Source organism: Coregonus clupeaformis, unplaced genomic scaffold (genome assembly GCF_020615455.1).
Source record: "Coregonus clupeaformis isolate EN_2021a unplaced genomic scaffold, ASM2061545v1 scaf2221, whole genome shotgun sequence".
In the NCBI taxonomy this organism is placed as follows: Eukaryota; Metazoa; Chordata; class Actinopteri; order Salmoniformes; family Salmonidae; genus Coregonus; species Coregonus clupeaformis.
Window position 1 is genome coordinate 6,474 of NW_025535675.1, and position 25,199 is coordinate 31,672.

The window sequence follows — 25,199 nt, forward strand, 5'->3', positions numbered from 1 at the left end:
TTATCAATCGCGGTTATAATATCGTTTAGGACCTTGAGCGTGGCTGAAGTGCACCCATGACCAGCTCGGAAACCGGATTGCATAGCGGAGAAGGTACGGTGGTATTCAAAATGGTCGGTGATCTGTTTGTTAACTTGGCTTTCAAATACTTTTGAAAGGCAGGGCAGGATGGATATAGGTCTGTAGCAGTTTGGATCTAGAGTGTCACCCCCTTTGAAGAGGGGGATGACCGCGGCAGCTTTCTAATCTCTGGGGATCTCAGACGTTACGAAAGAGAGGTTGAACAGACTAGTAATAGGGGTTGCAACAATTTCGGCGGCTAGTTTTAGAAAGAAAGGGTCCAGATTGTCTAGCCCAGCTGATTTGTAGGGGTCCAGATTTTGCAGCTCTTTCAGAACATCAGCTGTCTGAATTTGTGTTAAGGAGAAGCGGGGGGGCATGGGCAAGTTGCAGCGGAGGGTGCAGAGTTGGTGGCCGGGGTAGTGGTAGCCAGGTGGAAAGCATGGCCAGCCGTAGCAAAATGCTTGTTGAAATTCTCGATTATTGTAGATTTATCGGTGGTGATAGTGTTTCCTAGCCTCAGTGCAGTGGGCAGCTGGGAGGAAGTGCTCTTATTCTCCATGGACTTTACAGTGTCCCAAAACTTTTTGGAGTTAGTGCTACAGGATGCAAATTTCTGTTTGAAAAAGTTAGCCTTTGCTTTCCTGACTGCTTGTGTATATTGGTTCCTAACTTCCCTGAAAAGTTGCATATCGCTGGGGCTATTTGATGCTAATGCAGTACGCCACAGGATGTTTTTGTGCTGGTCAAGGGCAGTCAAGTCTGAGGAGAACCAGGGGCTATATCTGTTCTTAGTTCTGTATTTTTTGAATGGGGCATGTTTATTTAAGATTGAGAGGAAATTACTTTTAAGGAACAACCAGGCATCCTCTACTGACGGAATGAGATCTATATCCATCCAGGATACCTGGGCCAGGTCAATTAGGGAGGCCTGCTCGCTAAAGTGTTTTAGGGAGCGTTTGACAGTGATGGGGGTGGTCGGTTTGACCACGGACCCGCTACGGACGCAGGCAATAAGGCAGTGATCGCTGAGATCCTGGTTGAAGACAGCTGAGGTGTATTTAGAGGGTAAGTTAGTCAGGATGATATCTATTGTGTCTCCAGCCAAGGGGAAGAAGGGAAAGGCCCAAGAGGAGCCTGTGACGTCCCAGCCAGAGGAGGAAGAGGCAGGGCCTTCACAGGAAGCTGGGGCAGAGGGGACAGCGACTCAGATCATGACAACAGCAGCAATGAGGATCACGAGAGGTCAGGGCTCATGTCACATTACTTATTAATAAATAGACTTAGTTTATTGTCCCATTTGTCAGCGAGCTGCCGAACCCTTTCTCTATCTCTCTCATTTAAATGTGTTGACGTTGACTTTGACATTGTCATGTACGCCACACTTGCGCTGCATACCAATGCATCCTGTACTCCTCTCTCCACCTCTTCCCCAATCTCACAGAGGACCCTGGTCACCTCAACCTGGGTCATTTAAAATGTATATGGTTGCTTGTTCTACATTAAAGTGCAAAAGAGAGGAGAGGAGAGGTATGCTACTTAGCATACACTTTTATACAGAGTAATTTAGAATACAATGAATCCAGTGGATTGAGGCTAATTCCTAGAGGCTTGTGACTAAAGACTAAAGGGGTTTTACATTTACATTTACGTCATTTAGCAGACGCTCTTATCCAGAGCGACTTACAAATTGGTGCATTCACCTTATAGCCAGTGGGAAAACCCCTTGTAGGATGGCAGCATTACGGTGACTAAAGCATTACGGTGACTAAAGAATTACGGTGACTAAAGCATTGCGTTGACTAAAGCATTACGGTGACTAAAGCATTACGGTGACTAAAGCATTACGGTGACTAAACCAATGGAGGCCAGAGGGAAAGAAAGTGGTAAGAAATCTGGAAAATACCTTGAATCGTGGTATTATGCATCTATTTCCATTGCACTGTATGCACTGTTCCCCAAGTAGGCTAAATGAGTCAATGGGGAGGTTGAGTAGTGTGATGAGGTTGAGTTTGTTTATATGTATATATATATATTTTTTTTTTTCACCATTATTTAACCAGGTAGGCCAGTTGAGAACAAGTTCTCATTTACAACTGCGACCTGGCCAAGATAAAGCAAAGCAGTGCGATAAAAACAACAACAACACAGAGTTACATATGGGGTAAACAAAACACCCCAAAAGTCAATAACACAATAGAAAATCTATATACAGTGTTTACAAATGTAATAAGTTATGGAGGTAAGGCAATAAATAGGCCATAGTGCAAAATAATTACAATTTAGTATTAACACTGGAGTGATAGATGTGCATAAAATGATGTGCAAATAGAGATACGGGGGTGCAAATGAGCAAAATATATAACAATATGGGGATGAGGTAGTTGGGTGGGCTAATTACAGATTGGGCTGTGTACAGGTGCAGTGATCAGTAAGCTGCTCTGACAACTGATGCTTAAAGTTAGTGAGGGAGATAAGAGTCTCCAGCTTCAGAGATTTTTGCAGTTCGTTCCAGTTATTGGCAGCAGAAAACTGGAAGGAATGGCGGCCAAAGGAGGTGTTGGCTTTGGGGATGACCAGTGAGATATACCTGCTGGAGCGCAGACTACGGGTGGGTGTTGCTATGTTGACCAAAGAGCTACGATAAGGCGGGGATTTGCCTAGCAGTGATTTATAGATGACCTGGAGCCAGTGGGTTTGGCGACGAATATGTAGCTCAGTTGAACATTTCACTTTGTTGCTGTTGTTCTTTGTTGTTTCTCCTTTGTTATTGAATAATAAACAGAATTATTTCACAAAAAATAACTAGTTGGAGGCAGTAAACAGTGACAATTGCTTCCGTGTACTTCCCATCCTTCTAAACCCATAGGGGTCCTTGTGTTGCTGTCTGTCAGTGTAATTTCAATGATTCTGAAATGATTCTGTATTCCAGAACCATGGGACGTGCTTGTACTGCCATATATCAAAAACGTAAACTATGCTTGCCTACTTATTAAGCTTGCCTGGTGCAATGGAACCAATGTTATAGTCCAAAAGTGCAAACCTCACCCATCTCACCCAAACACTCAAAGTATTTGAAAGTAAACAAATACAATTTGAACCCCAGAACTGTCTGATGTTGTGAAGTGGTCAGAGAGGGGCACAATTGGCTTGACGGTTACTCTTAAAGCCGTAAGAAGCATTTCAAGGTCCTGGAGTGGCCTAGCCAGTCTCCAGATCTCAACCCCATAGAAATTCTTTGGAGGGAGTTGAAAGTCCGTGTTGCCCAGCGACAGCCCCAAAACATCACTGCTCTAGAGGAGATCTGCATGGAGGAATGGGCCAAAATACCAGCAACAGTGTGTGAAAACCTTGTGAAGACTTACAGACTCCTCATTTTGTCTGTCATAGTTGACGTGTACCTATGATGAAAATTACAGGCCTCTCTCATCTTTTTCAGTGGGAGAACATGCACAATTGGTGGCTGACTAAAAACGTTTTTTCCCCACTGTATTTGAACTGAATATGCTTGTCAACAACAGCCAGTGTTTATTTTTTTGAATTTGTTTTACCTGTAGCCTAATCTGACTACTGTTACCGCCAATCTAATGTGTTCATAATAACACAAGGCTACAACAATAAACAGAAGTTATAGGCTATTTATTACGTTGATTTGCCAGCTCCAGGTAGGCTACACAAACCCGCAACCCGCAACCAATACATTTTCACCCGCAACATTGTTTTCAAAGTAGCCCAATTTCACAGGAAAACCGCGAACATGGCAACACTGACTGTGTTTACACGTGATGAGGGGTGAATTCATTCCGCCCGATTCTGTTGAAAAATGTTAAACGGAAGCAAACGAAACAGGGATAAAAATACCTGAATTTGTCCAATTTAAACTCGTTGGACTAATGATTACACCTAGATAAGCTAGATGCAGGCAAGAGTGTGCAAGTCGGTATTGAATGTCAGGTCCTTCCTACTGAATGCACCACAGCTTCGCGCTCTTCGTTTTCTCAGCATTATTGGGAGTGGCGACGGCTGTACCCTCTCCCCGCTGGGTAGACCAGACGCTGGAGAAGGGTTATGCCATCCAATTTCATCGGACCGTGAGAAAACGCCGAAAAAGTCGCCGCTCTCGTTACAGAGATTACGGAACTTTTGGTCACAGTAGTTCCCCGGGAGCAAAGGAACAGGGGGTTATATTCGCCCTATTTTCCTGGTGCCCAAAAAGACGGGGGGAATGAGGCCAATATTGGATCTACGCGTTCTCAACGAGAGCGTAGCCAAACGGCCCCTTCCGAATGCTATCGACAAAACGTATACTGGAATGTGTCCAGACGGGGAGACTTTTGTACAAGCATAGACATAAAGGGCGCGTCTTTCATGTGCGGTGCAGCCGCGGCACAGGAAGTTTCTGCGTTCGCCTTTCAAGGGGGTGGCGACGAGTTCGCGAGGATGCCATTCAGGTACGCCCTGGCACCTCGCACGTTTTCCAAATGTGTGGAGGCGGCAATAGAACCGTTGCTTCGTCAGGGAATAAGGCTACTAGCCTACCTAGACGACTTACTGGTTCTCGCCCCGTCAGCAGAGCTAGCGTTCTGATCTACTGATGCTGTCTCTTACCGTCCTGATCTGTTGATGCTGTCTCTTACCATCCTGATCTGTTGATGCTGTCTCTTACCGCCTTGATCTCTAGATGCTGTCTCTTACTGTCCTGATCGCTAGATGCTGTCTCTTACCATCCTGATCTGTTGATGCTGTCTCTTACCGCCTTGATCTCTAGATGCTGTCTCTTACCGTTCTTATCTCTAGATGCTGTCTCTTACCATCCTGATCTGTTGATGCTGTCTCTTACCGTCCTGATCTCTTGATGCTGTCTCTTACCGTCCTGATGTCTAGATGCTGTCTCTTACCGTCCTGATCTGTTGATGCTGTCTCTTACCGTCCTGATCTCTTGATGCTGTCTCTCACTGTCCTGCTCTCTAGATGAGGTCTCTTACCATCCTGATCTCTAGATGCTGTCTCTTACCGTCCTGATGTCTAGATGCTGTCTCTTACCGTCCTGATCTGTTGATGCTGTCTCTTACCGTCCTGATCTCTTGATGCTGTCTCTCACTGTCCTGCTCTCTAGATGAGGTCTCTTACCATCCTGATCTCTAGATGCTGTCTCTTACCGTCCTGATGTCTAGATGCTGTCTCTTACCGTCCTGATCTGTTGATGCTGTCTTTTACCGTCTTGATCTCTAGATGCTGTCTCTTACCGTCCTGACCTCTAGATGCTGTCTCTTACCGTCCTGATCTGTTGATGCTGTCTCTTACCGTCCTGATCTCTAGATGCTGTCTCTTACTGTCCTGATCTCTTGATGCTGTCTCTTACCGTCCTGATCTGTTGATGCTGTCTCTTACCGTCCTGATCTCTAGATGCTGTCTCTTACTGTCCTGATCTCTTGATGCTGTCTCTTACCGTCCTGATCTCGTGATGCTGTCTCTTACCATCCTGATCTCTGATGCTGTCTCTTATGTCCTGATCTCTTGATGCTGTCTTCTTACCGTCATGATCTCTAGATGCTGTCTCTTACCGTCCTGATCTCTTGATGCTGTGTCTTACCGTCCTGATCTCTAGATGCTGTCTCTTACCGTCCTGATCTCTAGATGCTGTCTCTTACTGTCTTGATATCTAGATGCTGTCTCTTACCGTCCTGATCTCTAGATGCTGTCTCTTACCATGCTGATCTGTTTATGCTGTCTCTTACCATCCTGATCTCTTGATGCTGACTTCAAGGTCACATGGAGTAGGCTGAGGAAGATAATCTTATTTTGAAACCGATCTTTATATCTATAAATACATATCCATTGCAGTAATAAAATACTACACATTGATTTCTGACAGTAACTCTATTATACACCCAACCAATATCCATTTTACATTCATCCAACATTCATCTAATGTGTTATGGGACCAGCACGCAACCTAGCAACAACAGGGTTTTGTGAGGGGATATTTAGCAACATTTTAAACGTTTTGTTAAAGTGGTAGTGAAAACTGCTGAATTGGAATGAGTAACAAAAGGAATACATTTGAAGCCGACAAACTGAAACCATGCAGTTTCAAGTTTCTTTGAAAGATGATCAGGTTTGCCATTTGAAGAATTGGTTGCACCAGATCTTATTTAGGGCTGTTTGTGAATACCCTGGTAGGTTGACTGATAACCTGAACCAGGTTGCAGGTACTGGTTAGAGTTTGAAGCTTTTTCTAAAGTGGACAGCTTGATGAAAGCCAGTCAATATTTAAGTCTCCCAGAAAATGTACCTCTCTGTTGATATCACATACATTATCAAGCATTTCACACAAATCATCCAGATACTGACTGTTAGCACTTGGTGGTCTACAGCAGCTTCCCACAAGAATGGGCTTTAGGTGAGGCAGGTGAATCTGTAGCCATATTACTTCAACAGCATTTGACATGATATCCTCTCTAAGCTTTACAGGAACATGAATCTGAACATAAATGGCAACACCTCCACCATTGGAATTCCTGTCTTTTCTGGAAGATGTTGAAACCATGTATTGCTACCACTGTATCATCTAAGTGAGTTTCAGAGATAGTCAGTATATGAATGTTATCTGTTACTAGCAAGTTATCGATTTCATGAACCTTGTTTCTTAGGCTACATATTTTAATGTGGGCTATTTTTAGCACTTTTCTGGGATTCTTGGAGAGCTTTGTATGCGTCTCTGTGTGTGGAGTAAAGGTGGTCTAGAGTTTTTTTCCCTCGCTTGCACATTTAACATGCTGGTAGAAATTAGGTAGAACGGATTTAAGTTTCCCTGCATTAAAGTCCCCGCCACTAGGAGCGCTGCATCTGGATGAGCGTTTTCCTGTTGATTAATGGCCTTGTACAACTCATTCAGTGCAATCTTAATGCCAGCATTGGTTTGTGGTGGTAAATAGACAGCTATGAAAAATATAGATGAAAACTCTCTTGGTAAATAGTGTGGTCTACAGCTTATCATAAGATACTCTACCTCAGGCGAGCAAAACCTCGAGACTTCCTTAGTATTTGATTTTGTGCACCAGCTGTTGTTTACAAATATACAGAGACCGCCACCCCTTGTCTTACCAGAGTCAGACGTTCTGTCCTGCCGATGTAGCGTATAGCCTGCTAGCTGAATGTTATCATTGTTGTCTTTCAGCCACGACTCCGTGAAACATAAGATATTACAGTTTTTAATGTCTCGTGGTAGGATAACCGTAATCTTAAATCGTCCATTTTATTCTCAAAAGCTTGAACGTATGGCTAATAGGGATTGATGGGAGAGGCAGTTTATCGGCGCCGTCGGATCCTTACAAGGCACCTGGATCTGCGTCGCGATATCTCCGTCTCTTCCTCACGCCGAATGACGGGGATCTGGGCCTTGTCGGTGTTGTAGGATATCCATCGCGACCGCCTCGTTGAAGAAAAAAATCTTCACAGTTCTAGGTGTCTTCCTAACCTCCTACGTCTGCCTTTGACTCATTTCTCTCTGCCTCCTTCTTTCCACTCCTTTCCTCTTTGACCTCACCTCACACCGTCCCCCTACTCACAAGGCAGGCAATGCGCTGACCTCATCTACTAGATGCTGTTCTTCTACTAATCTCACCTTTATGGTTGTGGGAGGTCTGGGGTCGCTCACCAACCAAGAATTCACAAAATGGGACAAACAACACATTGAGACTCTGCATGCAGAATTTTGCAAAAACATCCTCTGTGTACAACATAAAACACCAAATAATGCATGCAAAGTAGAATTAGAACAGCACGCTATACTGATTTATGACGCAACATATAAATGAGGAACCACTGTAGCCTTGCTATTGAGAAAGGACACCATGAAGCCAGACCTGGCTCTCAAGAGAAGACAGGCTATGTGCACACTGCCCACAAAATGAGGATGAAACAGAGCTGCACTTCCTAACCTCCTGCCAAATGTATGACCATATTAGAGACTGTCACGAGTTTCGGCGAGACTGCTCCTCCTCCTGGTTCGGCAGGCAAAGGCGTTCGCGCCCCGGAGTACTAGCTGCCACCGTTGGATGTTTCATGTGCGATTGCTTTTGTCTGTCCGTTGCACCTGTGTCTGGTTTGCGTTGATTACTTGTCCTATAAGTTCCCTGTGTTTGTATGGATTAGTTGTGTGTTGTTTTCGCCAGTCTCGCCTTGTGTTTCGTGTCGTGTTTTGTGTATTTTTTAATTACGCTTGTGTGTGCGTAATTGCGCTTAGTCGCCACCTTGTTTGTTTTGTGGCCGTGCATAGTGTTTGTACTTTGTTCAATTTTTGGACTTTAGTAAACATTTTGGACTAAGCCTCGGTGTCCTGCGCCTGACTTCAACCCCACCTACACCTCACATTATGACAGAGACACATGTTTCCCTCAGATTACACACACCCACAAAGACTTCAAAACAAATCCAATTTTGATAAACTCCCATATCTACAGGGTGAAATACCACAGAGTGTTAACTCTTGTTAACTTACCATCTGTAACTATGAGGATGCACCTCTTGGTATGTGTCCTTTATAAATCTGTCCACTCCACACCAGTAGGTCCCAGAGTCTGACATCTTCAGGTTCTTGATGGTCACATAGAAGACTCCATCTCTGTTGTCTTCTATACTGTATCTACCTTGAGATACATTCTTTCTCCCATTAGTTTGAACCAGAATGTCTTCATCAGAACATGTCCCCTTGCAGAAGCGTTTGATGGTGTTCCCTGCCAATGTGAATGAGCAGCCCACAGTGACTTGTCCTCCCACCACATCCTTCACATTAATGACAGCTGACTCCACAACACACAGAGCTGTCAAACAGAAACACACAGTACAGTCACAACTGATGACCTGTGAGATATACATTAACCTGCTAAAATCTTACTTTAACCCCGCATAAATCTTACTTTAACCCTGCAGAAATCATACTTTAACCAAGCACAAATCTTACTTAAACCATCTACAAATCATACTTTAACCGTGCAAATCATACTTTAACACATCTTCCTTTAACCCTGCCTTTCTTACTTTAACCCTGCACAAATCTTACTTCAACCCTACTCAGAACTGTAAATCTGTCTTGCTCCTTACAGACAAATACATATCTTATACCTTCTGTATATATGATCCAGACAGTAGTATAGAAACTGGAAGACAGACAGGAAGGCAGACAGGCAGACAGACAGAACTCACCTGAGAGGGAGACAGCAGGAGATAACATAGAGTATCTTCATTACTATACTGTTAAAGTTACTTGACTATACTACCAGCTAGCACAGGTCCACAACAGCTTGTCTGTCATGCTACTCGTTTGACAGCAGGGTGTTTCTGAAAATGATCTGTCTTCCTTAGTTGAAGCTCCTCCCTCCTCTAACACCCTCCTCTCTCTCTCTCTCCCCTCCCTCTCTCTCTCTCTCTCTCTCTCTCTCTCTCTCTCTCTCTCTTCTCTCTTCTCTCTCTCTCTCCTTCTCTCTCTCTCTCTCTCTCTCTCTCTCTCTCTCTCTCTCTCTCTCTCAATTCAAAGGGCTTTATTGGCATGGGAAACATGTTTCCATTGCCAAAGCAAGTGAAATAGATAATAAACAAAAGTGAAATAAACAGTATAAAATGCCATGTCAGAGAGATTGAGATAGTGATGGGTGGTGGTAGAGTGGGTGGACATTAGCTGATACATCCTAATTTCTCTGTAGTGACCTCAGCGTCTACAGGTCTATATGTCCTGCTGAGTGAAACTTGTTTGCTGAGCTTCTGCTGTTCTTTTCCCTTCAAAAAGTTTAATTAGTACGACACGAGACACCAAAAGCCTATTTTCTCAACGCCACCGCATCTTTTGTTTCTCAGAGTGTTCTGCTGTTTTAAAGAGGCGGAGAGAGGTGACTTTGATCACAGCGGCAACCATATTTGAAAGGCGACAAGGTTCAAATCGGGACAAGTGTCTCATAAGTAGTGTGGATCGCATCCCGAACTGAAGGGAAGAAGCGTGGCTTGATAACCCGACGAGATGATGCCTGTTTGTAGCTGTCGCTCAGAAGAATAAAGGAGCAAATGAGAGAGAGAGAGAGAGAGAGAGAGAGAGAGACAGAGAGAGAGAGAGAGAGAGACACTTCACTGCCCCTGGAAATATTAGATAATCTATGAAGAGAGACTTCACTTCTAGAAAGGGTTTCTCTGCCTGAATGTCTGTAACTCAGTGTGTCGCTGCTTAAAGAGGAAAGATCAGAACCCCAGCCTGGAATCAGTCAGGTGCTGCCATCGTTAAAGGGAGGCTGTGTGAACACACACACACACACACGCTGTGATTTCTGGCAAAAATAAAACATGCAAATGTATTTCTAACAGTTAAAGGAGTGTGGAACAGTGTCAATTGCTGTTACGCATAGGCCTTGTTGAGTTCACATGTTCTTGATCATCTTTGGATGATATTTTGATAATCTTTCCATAATATTAATATTTATTTGATTCAAAATAATTAGCTTGCTATCAAATGTCTTTAGACTGATATTAATATTTTAGATTGTATTCATTTTTATGCTTCAACATATGAATTATATTGATTGTACTATTACACTACCAGATATGAATGGGATTATGTACAGGCTAGGGGAACTGTAATAGCAAGAGCAGTCATGGGAAATGAAACCTTAACTACCTGGAGCTCCCTTGGAGCACACTCATCAACCTGTGATCTGTATTTCTGTTCATAGAGGGGTTGTAGAATGTGACCCTTGACCTTTGGGTGGTTGCCTTCACGATGTCTGTTTGTTGACCTCCAATCGATTGAGGACTCCCAGGGGAGCCTTGGCCATACCGTCAAGGTCAAGGGTCAAGATCACTGGCCATTGACCTGCCCCATGCCCAGTCATGCTCACAAACAGTGTTTAGCATTTAGCGTGTTAACACACTATTGGTAGTTTGTTGTAACCAGGTATTGGTGCTAAACAGTGTTGTTGGAAACTAGATGCTAGTTAGCTTAGCGTCATAGGATGCGGTGCCTGGGTGGTTTTCACGGAAGAATACTGTACCAAGTTAGCTAGCTGAATAAACTAAGTTAGAGTCTATTCCTAGAAAACATTGAACCACTGTAGTTTACAACAATTATAATTTCTAAAGTGGAAGTTGGGAGAGTTATATTTGAGTGTTTCAGTGAAACGTAAGTGAGGGAGGCCGCTCTCTCGCTTTCCCAGATGTTTCCCAGATGTTTCCCAGATGTCCCAGATGATGCCGCAGCCCGTCTGGTGTTCAACCTTCCCAAGTTTTCTCACGTCACCCCCCTCCTCCACACACTCCACTGGCTTCCAGTTGAAGCTTCGCATCCGCTACAAGACCATGGTGCTTGCCTATGGAGCAGTGAGGGGAACGGCGCACCTCTGCACCTTCAGGCTTTGATCAGTCCCCACACCCAAAGCGAGGGCATTGCGTTCATCCACCTCTGGCCTGCTGGCTCCCTTCCTCTGCGGAAGCATAGTTCCCGCTCAGCCCAGTCAAAACTGTTCGCTGCTCTGGCACCCCCAATGGTGGAACAAGCTCCCTCACGACGCCAGGACAGCGGAGTCACTCACCACCTTCCGGAGACATTTGAAACCCCACCTCTTTAGGAATACCTGGGATAGAAAAGTAATCCTTCTACCCCCAAAAAAAAAACAAAAAAAAATTGTAAAGTGGTTATCCCACTGCCTAGGGTGAATGCACCAATTTGTGAGTCGCTCTGTTTAAGAGCGTCTGCTAAATGACGTAAATGTGCCCTTGAGCAAAGGCGCTTAACCCTAATTGCTCCTGTAAGTCGCTCTGGATAAGAGCGTCTGCTAAATGACTAAAATGTAAATGTAAATGTAATGTTTAGTTAATTTCATTCCGATATCATTTGCATTATTGTAGCCTTTTCTGTAGCCTGTCAACTATGTGTCTGTCTATCCCTGTTCTCTCCTCTCTGCATAGGCCATACAAACGCTTCACACCGCGTGGCTGCTGCCACTCTAATCTGGTGGTCCCTGGCACGACCCACGTGGAGTTCCAGGTCTCCGGCAGCCTCTGGAACTGCCGTTCTGCGGCCAACAAGGCAGAGTTCATCTCAGCCTATGCCACCCTCCAGTCCCTCGACTTCTTGGCGCTGACGGAAACATGGATTACCACAGAAAACACTGCTACTCCTACTGCTCTTTCCTCGTCTGATCATGTGTTCTCGCATACCCCGAGAGCATCTGGTCAGCGCCGCGGTGGCACAGGAATCTCATCCCTCCCAAGTGGACATTCTCTCTTTTTTCCCCTGACCCATCTCCTCATTTGAATTCCATGCTGTCACAGTCACTAGCCCATTCAAGCTTAACATCCTTGTCATTTATCGCCCTCCAGGTTCCCTTGGAGAGTTCATCAATGAGCTTGACGCCTTGATAAGTTCCTTTCCTGAGGATGGCTCACCACTCACAGTTCTGGGTGACTTTAACCTCCTACGTCTGCCTTTGACTCATTTCTCTCTGCCTCCTTCTTTCCTCCTTTCCTCTTTTGACCTCACCCTCTCACCGTCCCCCCTACTCACAAGGCAGGCAATACGCTTGACCTCATCTTTACTAGATGCTGTTCTTCTACTAACCTCACTGCAACTCCCCTCCAAGTCTCCGACCACTACACTGTATCCTTTTCTCTCTCGCTCTCCTCCAACACTACTCACTCTGCCCCTACTCAGATGGTAATGTGCTGTCGCAACCTTCGCTCTCTCTCTCCGCTACTCTCTCCCTCTTCCATCCTATCATCTCTTCCCGCTGCTAAATCCTTCTCCCTCCGATCTCCTGATTCTGCCTCCTCAACCCTCCTCTCCTCCCTTTCTGCATCTTTTGACTCTCTATGTCCCCTATCCCTCCCAGCCGGCTCGGGTTCTCCCCTCCTGCTCCGTGGCTTGACGACTCATTGCGAGCTCACAGAAGAGGGCTTCCGGGCAGCTGAGCGGAAATGGAGGAAAAGTAGACTCCCTGCGGACCTGTCATCTTTTTCACTCCCTACGCTCTACAGTCTCTTCCTCTGTTTCGATGCTAAAGCCACTTCTCTACCACTCTAAATTTCAAGCCTCTGCCTCTAACCCTAGGAAGCTCTTTTGCCACCTTCTCCTCCCTGCTTAATTCTCCTCCTCCTCCCCTCCCTTCTCCCTCTCTGGATGACTTCGTCAACCATTTTGAAAAGAAGGTTCGACATCTAATCCTCATTTATTAAGTCAAATGACACCACTAGTCCTAATCACACTAAACCTACCCTATGCTTTGACTTCTTTCTCCCTCTCTCTCCAGATGAAATCTTGCAACCTGCCCGCTTGACCCTATCCCCTCCTCTCTTCTCCAGACCATTTCCGAGACCTTCTCCCTTACCTCACCTCGCTCATCAACTCATCCTTGACCGCTGGCCATGTCCCCTTCCGTCTTCAAGAGAGCGAGAGTTGCACCCCTCCTCAAAAACCTACACTCGATCCCTCCGATGTCAACAACTACAGACAGTATCCCTTCTTTCTTTTCTTCAAAACTCTTGAGCATGCCGTCTCTAGCCAACTCTCCTGCTATCTCTCTCCTTTAAACAACTTGGAAAATTCCAGAAAAGTATGTAATGCTTTAGAAGCTTCTGATAAGCTAATTGACATCATTTGAGTCAATTGGAGGTGTACCTGTGGATGTATTTCAAGACCTTCCTTCAAACTCAGTGCCTCTTTGCTTGACATCATGGGAAAATCAAAAGAAATCAGCCAAGACCTCGGAAGAAAAATGGTAGACCTCTACAGGTCTGGTTCATCCTTGGGAGCAATTTCCAAAACGCCTGAAGGTACCACGTTCATCTGTACAAACAATAATACGCAGAGTATAAACACCATGGGACCACACAGCCATCATACCGCTCAGGAAGGAGACGCGTTCTGTCTCCTAGAGATGAACGTGATCTAGTGCGAAAAGTGCAAATCAAAAAAGTATTTTTCAAAAGGCTCGTCATCTAAAATGATGTAGAACTGCATGAAATTCATTTATAAAAAGAACACATTTTTCCCGGACTCTAGGCTACAAAAAATGTACTCCATGTGTGTAACTTCTGCAAGCGGCTCCACACCACTGCTCTATGCCCGTACGCGAAAGCCATTGATAATGCATGCAATGCTTTGTTATAAAGGATGTTTTTATCCGTTCTGGTACCTCAGAGCCCCCCAGGTCACCCCCCCCTCTCGGGCTCACTTTTGGTTCCGGCACCGCCCAATTTACAAATGAAGCACTGGAGAAGTGGGTAGCTGCCGCTGCCTCCTCCGGGACACTTCTTCTTTGCATAACGTTAATCAGGCTGTTGATTGTGGCCTGTGGAATGTTGTCCCACTCCTCTTCAATGGCTGTGCAAAATTCCTGGATATTGGGGGGAAATGGAACAAGCTGTGGTACACGTCAATCCAGACCATCCCAAACATGCTCAAAGGGTGACATGTCTTGTGAGTATGCAGGCCATGGAAGAATTGGGACATTTTCAGGATGTTCAATTGTGTACAGATCCTTGCGACATGCTGAAACACGAGGTGATGGAGGTGGATTAATGGCAGGACAATGGGCCTCAGGATCTTGTCATTGCATCTCTGTGCATTCAAACTGCCATCGATAAAAAGCAATCGTGTTAGTTGTCTGTAGCTTATGCCATCCCATTCCATAACCACCATGGGGCACTCTGTTCACAACATTGACATCAGCAAACCGCACACCCACACAACACCATACACGGTGGTCAGCAGCTGTGAGGCTGGATGGGCATACTGCAAAATTCTCTAAAACAACATTGGAGGCAGCTAATGGTTGAGAAATTAACCTAACATTCTCTGGCAACAGCTCTGGTGGACATTCCTGCAGTCAGCATGCCAATTGCATGCTCCCTCAAAACTTGAGACATCTGTGGCATTGTGTTGTGTGAAAAAACTGCACATTTTAGAGTGGCATTTTTGTATTTGTTAGGGATCCCCATTAGATGCTGCCAAGCACCTCCTCAGCTACTCTTGTCCCCAGCACAAGGTGCACCTGTGTAATGATGATCATGCTATTTAATCAGCTTCATGATATGCCACACCTGTCAGGTGGATGGATTATCTTGGCAAAGGAGAAATGCTCACTAACAGGGATGTAAACAAATTTGTGCACAACATTTTAGAAATAAGTTTGTGTCTGGAACATTTCTGGGATCTTTTATTTCACCTCAAGAAACATGGGACCAACACTTGACATGTTGCGTTTATATGGTTGTTCAGTGTAAACAGTATTTCTAAAAAAATCATACAAACTATCAATAACTAAATTAAAATTGAACTAAATCAGCTTGTCTGTTCTAATCAGGTCCATTCACAGGCTCAGAAGGATCCTGTGAGGGCGGAACATTTTCTGGCAACAGTAGACCTTGCAGGGCTTCTGCCGTGAAGTCTTGGAGGCCCAAAAACTTCTCAGCTGCAGATATAATGATGTCCAGCATCTTGGACTTCTTGCGCAGTACAATTAATAACTGTGGCTATAAATACTAAAAAAATCCACCTTCCAAAATAAGTGTTTTCAGATCACTTGCCTAAGTGGACCATAAGGTTAAAAACCAAACCAAACTAAACTAAAAAACAAAATAAAATAAAAAACTAAGTAACTCCGCCAGAGTGTGTATTTTGGGTCACTTTTTCCGGTCCCAAGCCCGGATAAAGGAGGAGGGTTGGAATTGTGACATAAAAAAAAACAAGAATCGACAGAAGAAAGTTAATTTGTAGTTCAAAACATATTTAGGGTGTTTTTTACTGACTTTTTGTCTCTCCCACGACGTTATTCCTCTCTCCTACAGCGTCCATCACAATTACATGCACATGGCCAATTATGCAAATTAGATGATGACGGCATTTAGCGACTTTTAGGACCACCAATAGCTACTTTCCTTACTGAGGAGTTGGCAATACTGCCGGTGACCAGTGTTGCCAACTTAGCGACTTTGTCACTATATTTAGCCAGTATTCAGACCCATCTAGCGACACATTTTAAATAAAGCGACTAGCGTCAAATCTAGCAACTTTTTCTGGTGTTATTGGAGACTCTGACATGAAAGCACGTATCGTTCTTACTCTTCTCAACGAGCAGCGGGTGCTGCGGGCCCCACCCCGTCCCAAAGCACTCACTGGCGGCCCAGTCCTCGCGCAGCTGTTTACTCACTTTTTGTCTCTCCCACAACGTTATTCGTCTCTCCTACAGCGTCCATCACAATTACATGCACATGGCCAATCATGCAAATTAGGTGATGACGTCATTTAGCGACTTTTAGGACAGCCAATAGCTACTTTCCTTACTGAGGAGTTGGCAACACTGCCGGTGACAAGCCTCACCAGCCAGATGAAGTTTACTGGCTGCTTATAACATTAGCTTTGGGCAACAGTGTTAAGTAGCTGGCTAGCTAGTTATTTTCATGAACTTAAGTTAAATTTCAAGTTCAAGTGGCTACCTAGCTAATACTTACTCACATGGATTCCTAAATCATTGCTAAGAATATTGAAAATGACTGCAGTTTCTATTGGTCATTGTTTTCAGGCTAACATTAGTTGCATTGGTGCTGGCTAGGTAACGTTACCAAGCTAAAGCTAGCTAGCTACCCCAGAAGTTGCTAATAACATCTGTATCAAAGATATTTGCAAACATTTCTGATTCTGCGCGCTTTGATCCTGATCTTATTTCAAATGCTCACACAGACATTTTCCCATTCGGTCGAACAAATAATGCATTATTACCAACGTAAACACATCGTTGGTGGCGGTGTGTGCTTGTTTGCAGACTTCTTTTTTTTTGTCCAGCTTTGACAGTGCTACTGATCGTAGTGGTGGCGCTTGGCTTGCACATGCAAATTCACAACACACAATATTCTATAATAGAATTGTATTATTTGAAGTGTCAAATTAAAAGCTAATTTGACTCGTCAAATAGTGTTATTTGACGTGTATCTTTTTTTGACACGCAAAGACCCAAACGGCATTCCATAGTTAACACTAGAAAAGCCTGTGACGTAGAGTTCAGCCAGGAGTTGATGGATAAACGAAAGACCGAATGAAATGGTAGGAGGGACATCCCGACTTCAAGTGGTTTCTGCAGGAAAAGGGAACATACTTGTAACGAGTGTAATGTCTGCCATTCTGTATGAACAAAAGTTTCCTTCCAAGCCCTTTACACTCCTGGAGAAACTCTTGCTTGGTTGGTAGTGGGACAGGAGGGACGAGGCCACGTCTGTGGGAGTTGTTAGAACTGTGTGGGAAAACATAAAACAAATTGTTACTTCAATAGTACATGGTAAAATGCAATGTCATATTCCCATATACACCACACTGTATCCTGTATATATGCCAAATAAACTTTGATTTTGATTTGATAACATAATATTGATGGAATCCAGGCTCTGTCGTAGCCGGCTGCAGCCGGGAGACCCATGGGGCGGCGCACAATTGACCCAGCGTCGTCCAGGGTAGGGGAGGGAATGGCCGGCAGGGATGTAGCTCAGTTGGTAGAGCATGGCGTTTGCAACGCCAAGGTTGTGGGTTCGATTCCCACGGGGGGCCAGTATAAAAAAATTTAATAATAATAATGTATGCACCTACTAACTGTAAGTCGCTCTGGATAAGAGCGTCTGCTAAATGACTAAAATGTAAATGAATATGAGTAAATTATAGAATGTACGCACCGTTTATGAATTGAACCATCAATTCGCCATCAATAATTTCATGGTTGGTAACATACTGGCCATGGTCTCACCTGAGTAGATGATGGGGTGATCCAGTATAATAGTGATAGTTAGGTATGACAATGTTGATTGAAGGGTGATGGTGATGGCGGGTCAGATCTTGAGGCTCTTCAGCGAATCAGCTCTCTTCCTCAGTAGATCTCCCAGCTCCTGCAGCGAGCCAAGATAACTACTCTGAACCTTGTCCATGGCTGCTCTGGGAGACTTTTGTAGCTGTTTCCTCCAGCATCTTCACAAGGTCCTTTCCTGTTGCTCTGGGATTGATTCGCACTTTTCGCACCAAAGTACGTTCATCTCTAGGAGACAGAACGCGTTTCCTTCCTGAGCGGTATGACAGCTGTGTGGTCCCATGGTGTTTATACTTGAGTACTATTGTTTGTGCAGATATTGCTGCGTTCAAAACAACTGGGACGTCGGAAAAATACGAGGTCAAATCATGACGTCAGTGATCTTCACGTCGGAAAGTCGTAGCTCTAGAAAGAGGCCAGAGTTCCTGAGTTGGAATTCAAGTTGGATGACTGTTCAAATCGATTTTTCCCAGTCTGAGCTAATTTTATTCAGAGTTCCCAGTTGTTTTTAACACAGCATTAGAGTTGGGATTATGGTTCATTGTTTAGCTAGCTAGCTAGCTACATGTCTAAACAAAAGACACTATGCAAGTAACCATTTCACTGTACCGTTTACACCTTCTGTGTCCTGTGCATGTGACAAATAAACTTTGATTGTATTTGATGTAGTGTGTGTTTACCAGAGATGGTAATATGAAGAACAACATGACCTGCACCAAAGTCAGACTAGATCAAATGTATTTTTACTACTTTTTGCTTCTACTTTCACCACTTTTAGTCTTGAAATCTTTGGTTGTTTACTACACTGTGAATCCTTAAAGAGATGGGTGGGCTAAGGCTTAAGAGGGTGTGAACGATGCTGAATGGGTGTACACAAAGAACAGCTCCCCAGTAGGTGTACCAAAACATTCACGGACCATTTTCTCAAAAGTGGGGTTACAAGTTTATCAACTTTCAAATCAGAATTACTTTCCCATTGTTCCTCAACTACAGTGTATAATATACAATTTTCTAGCTCTCTACTTTTATCCGATGTAAAAAACACAATTTCCAATGTTGCTACATAGGACCGAATCCAGGAGGTGGGTCACAATTTATATAATTATACATATAGGGTCTAATATAGAACCCCACACACCCTAAAAAAGCATGCAAAAAGTGTTAAAAGTCGGCCATTACCACTAAGAATTAAAAACAAAAATGCCTTTGCCAATGCATTGATATGCCAAATATTATTACATTCTAAAATAGGTGAGAATAATGTGGACATTGCCTGACTAAATAGATTGGATGCATGCATGGCGATTTCTCTGTACCTATGTGGCCGACGCAGACACACTTAATAAATCCATGAATAGTGGTAGCATTAATCTCACCATTTGAATCTCAGCAAGAGAACTTATAAATTGGCTACAATAATTAAAATGACTTTTCAAGCACCAAATTGAGGAAATGTCAGATTTTCAAGGTAGACCTATTTGAGTACTTGAATTTCTGAGCTCCAAATTCAAATTCAAGTAGGCTACTTCAAGCCCCTTGTATTGTTTAAAATTGCAGGTGTAACATGGAAAACAAAATGTATTTGTCATGTTATTTCATTACCAGGTCATATTGTGAATAAGCCCACTAGGCTATGTAATTTGTTGTCATTATATCCAGAATAATTCATAGGAATACCGTTGGGTGTTGCGCAATAGTCTATCCTACATACAGTGGGGGGAAAAAAGTATTTAGTCAGCCACCAATTGTGCAAGTTCTCCCACTTAAAAAGATGAGAGAGGCCTGTAATTTTCATCATAGGTACACGTCAACTATGACAGACAAATTGAGAAAAAAAAATCCAGAAAATCACATTATAGGATTTTTAATGAATATATTTGCAAATTATGGTGGAAAATAAGTATTTGGTCACCTACAAAAAAGCAAGATATCTGGCTCTCACAGACCTGTAACTTCTTCTTTAAGAGGCTCCTCTGTCCTCCACTCGTTACTTGTATTAATGGCACCTGTTTGAACTTGTTATCAGTATAAAATACACCTGTCCACAACCTCAAACAGTCACACTCCAAACTCCACTATGGTCAAGACCAAAGAGCTGTCAAAGGACACCAGAAACAAAATTGTAGACCTGCACCAGGCTGGGAAGACTGAATCTGCAATAGGTAAGCAGCTTGGTTTGAAGAAATCAACTGTGGGAGCAATTATTAGGAAATGGAAGACATACAAGACCACTGATAATCTCCCTCGATCTGGGGCTCCACGCAAGATCTCACCCCCGTGGGGTCAAAATGATCACGGTGAGCAAAATCCCAGACCACACGGGGGGACCTAGTGAATGACCTGCAGAGAGCTGGGACCAAAGTAACAAAGCCTACCATCAGTAACACACTAGGTCCGCCGCCAGGGACTCAAACCTGCAGTGCAAGACATGTCCCCCTGCTTAAGCCAGTACATGTCCAGGCCCGTCTGAAGTTTGCTAGAGTGCATTTGGATGATCCAGAAGAGGATTGGGAGAATGTCATATGGTCAGATGAAACCAAAATATAACTTTTTGGTAAAAACTCAACTCGTCGTGTTTGGAGGACAAAGAATGCTGAGTTGCATCCAAAGAACACCATACTTACTGTGAAGCATGGGGGTGGAAACATCATGCTTTGGGGCTGTTTTTCTGCAAAGGGACCAGGACGACTGATCCGTGTAAAGGAAAGAATGAATGGGGCCATGTATCGTGAGATTTTGAGTGAAAACCTCCTTCCATCAGCAAGGGCATTGAAGATGAAACGTGACTGGGTCTTTCAGCATGACAATGATCCCAAACACACTGCCCGGGCAACGAAGGAGTGGCTTCGTAAGAAGCATTTCAAGGTCCTGGAGTGGCCTAGCCAGTCTCCAGATCTCAACCCCATAGAAAATATTTGAGGGAGTTGAAAGTCCGTGTTGCCCAGCGACAGCACCAAAACATCACCGCTCTAGAGGAGATCTGCGTGGAGGAATGGGCCAAAATAGTGTGTGAAAACCTTGTGAAGACTTACAGAAAACGTTTGACCTGTGTCATTGCCAACAAAGGGTATATAACAAAGTATTGAGAAACTTTTGTTATTGACCAAATACTTATTTTCCACCATAATTTGCAAATAAATTCATAAAAAATCCTACAATGTGATTTTCTGAATTTTTTTTCCTCATTTTGTCTGTCATAGTTGACGTGTACCTATGATGAAAATTACAGGCCTCTCTCATCTTTTTAAGTGGGAGAACTTGCACAATTGGTGGCTGACTAAATACTTTTTTCCCCACTGTATATATATATATATATATATATATATATATATATATATATATATATATATATATATATATATATATATATACACACACTACCTTCAAAAGTTTGTATATATGATTACATGTTTTGGGTCGGGCCCCCCTAGCGCCCAGGACCCTAAGCGACCGCTTATGTTGCTTATGCCTGGAGCCGGCCCTCTGTGTGTGTCTTTCCAGTAGTCCTAATGGACTCCAGCCTAGTAAATGAGTCCAGCCTAGTAAATGAGTCCTTGTGTCATTTGTAGGTGGAGTCCTCCCTTCAGAAGTTTATTTAGAACTAACAACATGGACCCCAACCCTTAACCCTCCTGCAGACACACCTGTAGAGGACTGTATAAAAGCCCAGGACTGACCAGACAGAATCACACATCAAGACTCAGTGCCAAGGAGCCTCTCCAAAGCATCTCTAGGACCAAGAAGCCATCTAGAGGATCTCCACTGCCAGATCCAAGAAGCCATCTAGAGTATCTCCACTGCCAGATCCAAGAAGCCATCTAGAGTATCTCCACTGCCAGATCCAAGAAGCCATCTAGAGGATCTCCACTGCCAGATCCAAGAAGCCATCTAGAGTATCTCCACTGCCAGATCCAAGAAGCCATCTAGAGTATCTCCACTGCCAGATCCAAGAAGCCATCTAGAGGATCTCCACTGCCAGATCCAAGAAGCCATCTAGAGGATCTCCACTGCCAGATCCAAGAAGCCATCTAGAGGATCTCCACTGCCAGATCCAAGAAGCCATCTAGAGTATCTCCACTGCCAGATCCAAGAAGCCATCTAGAGGATCTCCACTGCCAGATCCAAGAAGCCATCTAGAGGATCTCCACTGCCAGATCCAAGAAGCCATCTAGAGGATCTCCACTGCCAGATCCAAGAAGCCATCTTGAGTATCTCCACTGCCAGATCCAAGAAGCCATCTAGAGTATCTCCACTGCCAGATCCAAGAAGCCATCTAGAGTATCTCCACTGCCAGATCCAAGAAGCCATCTAGAGGATCTCCACTGCCAGATCCAAGAAGCCATCTAGAGTATCTCCACTGCCAGATCCAAGAAGCCATCTAGAGTATCTCCACTGCCAGATCCAAGAAGCCATCTAGAGTATCTCCACTGCCAGATCCAAGAAGCCATCTAGAGTATCTCCACTGCCAGATCCAAGAAGCCATCTAGAGTATCTCCACTGCCAGATCCAAGAAGCCATCTAGAGGATCTCCACTGCCAGATCCAAGAAGCCATCTAGAGTATCTCCACTGCCAGATCCAAGAAGCCATCTGGAGTATCTCCACTGCCAGATCCAAGAAGCCATCTAGAGGATCTCCACCCTGAAGATGGAGCAAAGCCATCCTGCTGCTGGTACTGTGCCTCTCTCAGGCCCAAATGGGCCACAGTGGACCAGCCATCTGGATAGACCACTTTGAGGCTGTAGACATCACTGAGAGAATTCTGACCGCTAATAACGGCTCTGATGAGATGCTGATGGAGGGAGACCTGGTGGTACCAAGAACCAGAAACGCCATGCAGTGCATGCATGGAGGAAACAGCTGCCTGTGGCACAAAGTCTCTAACGGATATGTTGAAGTGCCCTACATAATAGAAGACAGTAGATTCACTCCCTCCGACAGACAGAAGATTAAGGACGCCGTCCAGTCGTTCCACAGCAAGTCCTGCATTCGCTTTGTGCCACGTGGAAACCAGAATGACTACATCAGCTATGAGAGTTTGAACGGCTGCTACTCCTCTCTCGGGAGAATTGGAGGCAAACAGACGGTCTCTGTTAACAGCGTCGGCTGCATCTTTCTCGGCATCATTCAGCACGAGACCCTCCACGCTCTGGGCTTCCAGCACGAGCAAACCAGGAGCGACCGGGACCAGTACGTCAGGATCAACTGGAGTAATATCGATTCTAGCATGGCCTATAACTTTGATAAACAAAACACCAACAACCTGAACACTCCCTATGACTACAGCTCTGTCATGCACTATGGAAAAACAGCCTTCTCCATCAATGGAAAGGACTCCATCACCCCCATCCCCGACCCCAACGTGTCCATCGGCCAGAGACAGGGGCTGTCCACCACTGACATCCTGAGGATCAACCGACTCTACGGCTGCTAAGAGGAAGACATCAAGTCATAGGAGGAGAGTCTGGTGAAGATGTCTACAATACATCTGACACATTATCCAGTGTCCTGTACATTCAAATCATCAGCACAGTATTTAGAGTCTTATTCACAATAACTCACAGGTTCTCAGCACAATGTGGTTTTCTGTATCACTTTGAAACATAGAAATAAAAGCATTTGAAACAACATGATTGAATCTTATTTTTCTGATGACACTACGGTGCTGTATTTATGTCGACATGTTTCCTCCGATGTTTCTCTAAGTTGCTGGTAGCATGCTTCTAGCCTGCTGGTAGCCTGGGTCTAGCCTGCTGGTAGCCTGGTTCTAGACTGCTGGTAGCCTGGTTCTAGACTGCTGGTAGCCTGGTTCAAGACTGCTGGTAGCCTGGTTCAAGACTGCTGGTAGCCTAGTTCTAGTCTGGTTCTAGACTGCTATTAGCCTGGTTCTAGACTGCTGGTAGCCTGGTTCAAGACTGCTGGTAGCCTGGTTCTAGCCTGCTGGTAGCCTGTATCTAGCCTGCTGGTAGCCTGGTTCTAACCTGCTGGTAGCCTGGTTCTAGTCTGGTTCCAGACTGCTGTTAGCCTGGTTCTAGACTGCTGGTAGCCTGGTTCTAGCCTGCTGGTAGCCTAGTTCTAGTCTGGTTCTAGACTGCTGTTAGCCTGGTTCTAGACTGCTGTTAGCCTGGTTCTAGACTGCTGGTAGCCTGGTTCTAGACTGCTGGTAGCCTGTATCTAGCCTGCTGGTAGCCTGGTTCTAACCTGCTGGTAGCCTGGTTCTAGACTGCTGGTAGCCTGGTTCTAGCCTGCTGGTAGCCTAGTTCTAGTCTGGTTCTAGACTGCTGTTAGCCTGGATCTAGACTGCTGTTAGCCTGGTTCAAGACTGCTGGTAGCCTGGTTCTAGCCTGCTGGTAGCCTAGTTCTAGCCTGGTTCTAAACTGCTGGTAGCCTGGTTCTAGCCTGCTGGTAGCCTGGATCTAGCCTGCTGGTAGCCTGGTTCTAGACTGCTGGTACCCTGGTTCTAGCCTGCTGGTACCCTGGTTCTAGCCTGCTGGTAGCCTGTATCTAGCCTGCTGGTAGCCTGGTTCTAACCTGCTGGTAGCCTGGATCTAACCTGCTGGTAGCCTGGTTCTAGTCTGGTTCTAGACTGCTGTTAGCCTGGTTCTAGACTGCTGGTAGCCTGGTTCTAGCCTGCTGGTAGCCTGTATCTAGCCTGCTGGTAGCCTGGTTCTAACCTGCTGGTAGCCTGGATCTAGCCTGCTGGTAGCCTAGTTCTAGTCGGCAGTCGGGCGGCAGGTAGCTTAGTGGTTAAGAGCGTTGTACCAGTAACCGAAAGGTCGCTGGTTCTAATCCCCAAGCCGACTAGGTGAAAAATCTGTCGATGTGCCCTTGAGCAAGGCACTTAACCCTAATTGCTCCTGTAAGTCGCTCTGGATAAGAGCGTCTGCTAAATGACCAATTTATTTATTTATTTATAGTCTGGTTCTAGACTGCTGTTAGCCTGGTTCTAGACTGCTGTTAGCCTGGTTCAAGACTGCTGGTAGCCTGGTTCTAGCCTGCTGGTAGCCTAGTTCTAGCCTGGTTCTAGACTGCTGGTAGCCTGGTTCTAGCCTGCTGATAGCCTGGATCTAGCCTGCTGGTAGCCTGGTTCTAGACTGCTGGTACCCTGGTTCTAGCCTGCTGGTACCCTGGTTCTAGCCTGCTGGTACCCTGGTTCTAGCCTGCTGGTAGCCTAGTTCTAGACTGCTGGTAGCCTGGTTCTAGACTGCTGGTAGCCTGGTTCTAGCCTGCTGGTAGCCTGGTTCTAGCCTGCTGGTAGCCTGGATCTAGCCTACTGGTAGCCTGGTTCTAGACTGCTGGTAGCCTGGTTCTAA

General features: G+C 44.8%; 1 protein-coding gene across 1 annotated transcript; it reads left to right on the plus strand.

Annotated features, from left to right (window-relative positions):
- Positions 1 to 1,142: 1,142 nt before the first annotated feature.
- On the plus strand, positions 1,143 to 23,451 carry LOC121557539 (hatching enzyme 1.2-like). Its single transcript, XM_045219278.1, has 3 exons — positions 1,143 to 1,305; positions 4,442 to 4,511; positions 22,534 to 23,451. Exons 1-3 carry the CDS (start codon positions 1,143 to 1,145, stop codon positions 23,318 to 23,320), a joined length of 1,020 nt encoding a protein of 339 aa, XP_045075213.1. The 3' UTR covers positions 23,321 to 23,451.
- Positions 23,452 to 25,199: the final 1,748 nt, after the last annotated feature.

What these genes read in the sequence shown, in the direction of transcription:
- LOC121557539 (XM_045219278.1), top strand. Translation starts at nt 1,143, where the DNA reads ATGATATCTATTGTGTCTCCAGCCAAGGGGAAGAAGGGAAAGGCCCAA. An exon ending in AGCAATGAGGATCACGAGAG is followed by an intron (nt 1,306 to 4,441) that starts GTCAGGGCTCAT and finishes TGTGCGGTGCAG; the next exon opens with CCGCGGCACAGGAAGTTTCT. An exon ending in TTCGCGAGGATGCCATTCAG is followed by an intron (nt 4,512 to 22,533) that starts GTACGCCCTGGC and finishes TCCACCCTGAAG; the next exon opens with ATGGAGCAAAGCCATCCTGC.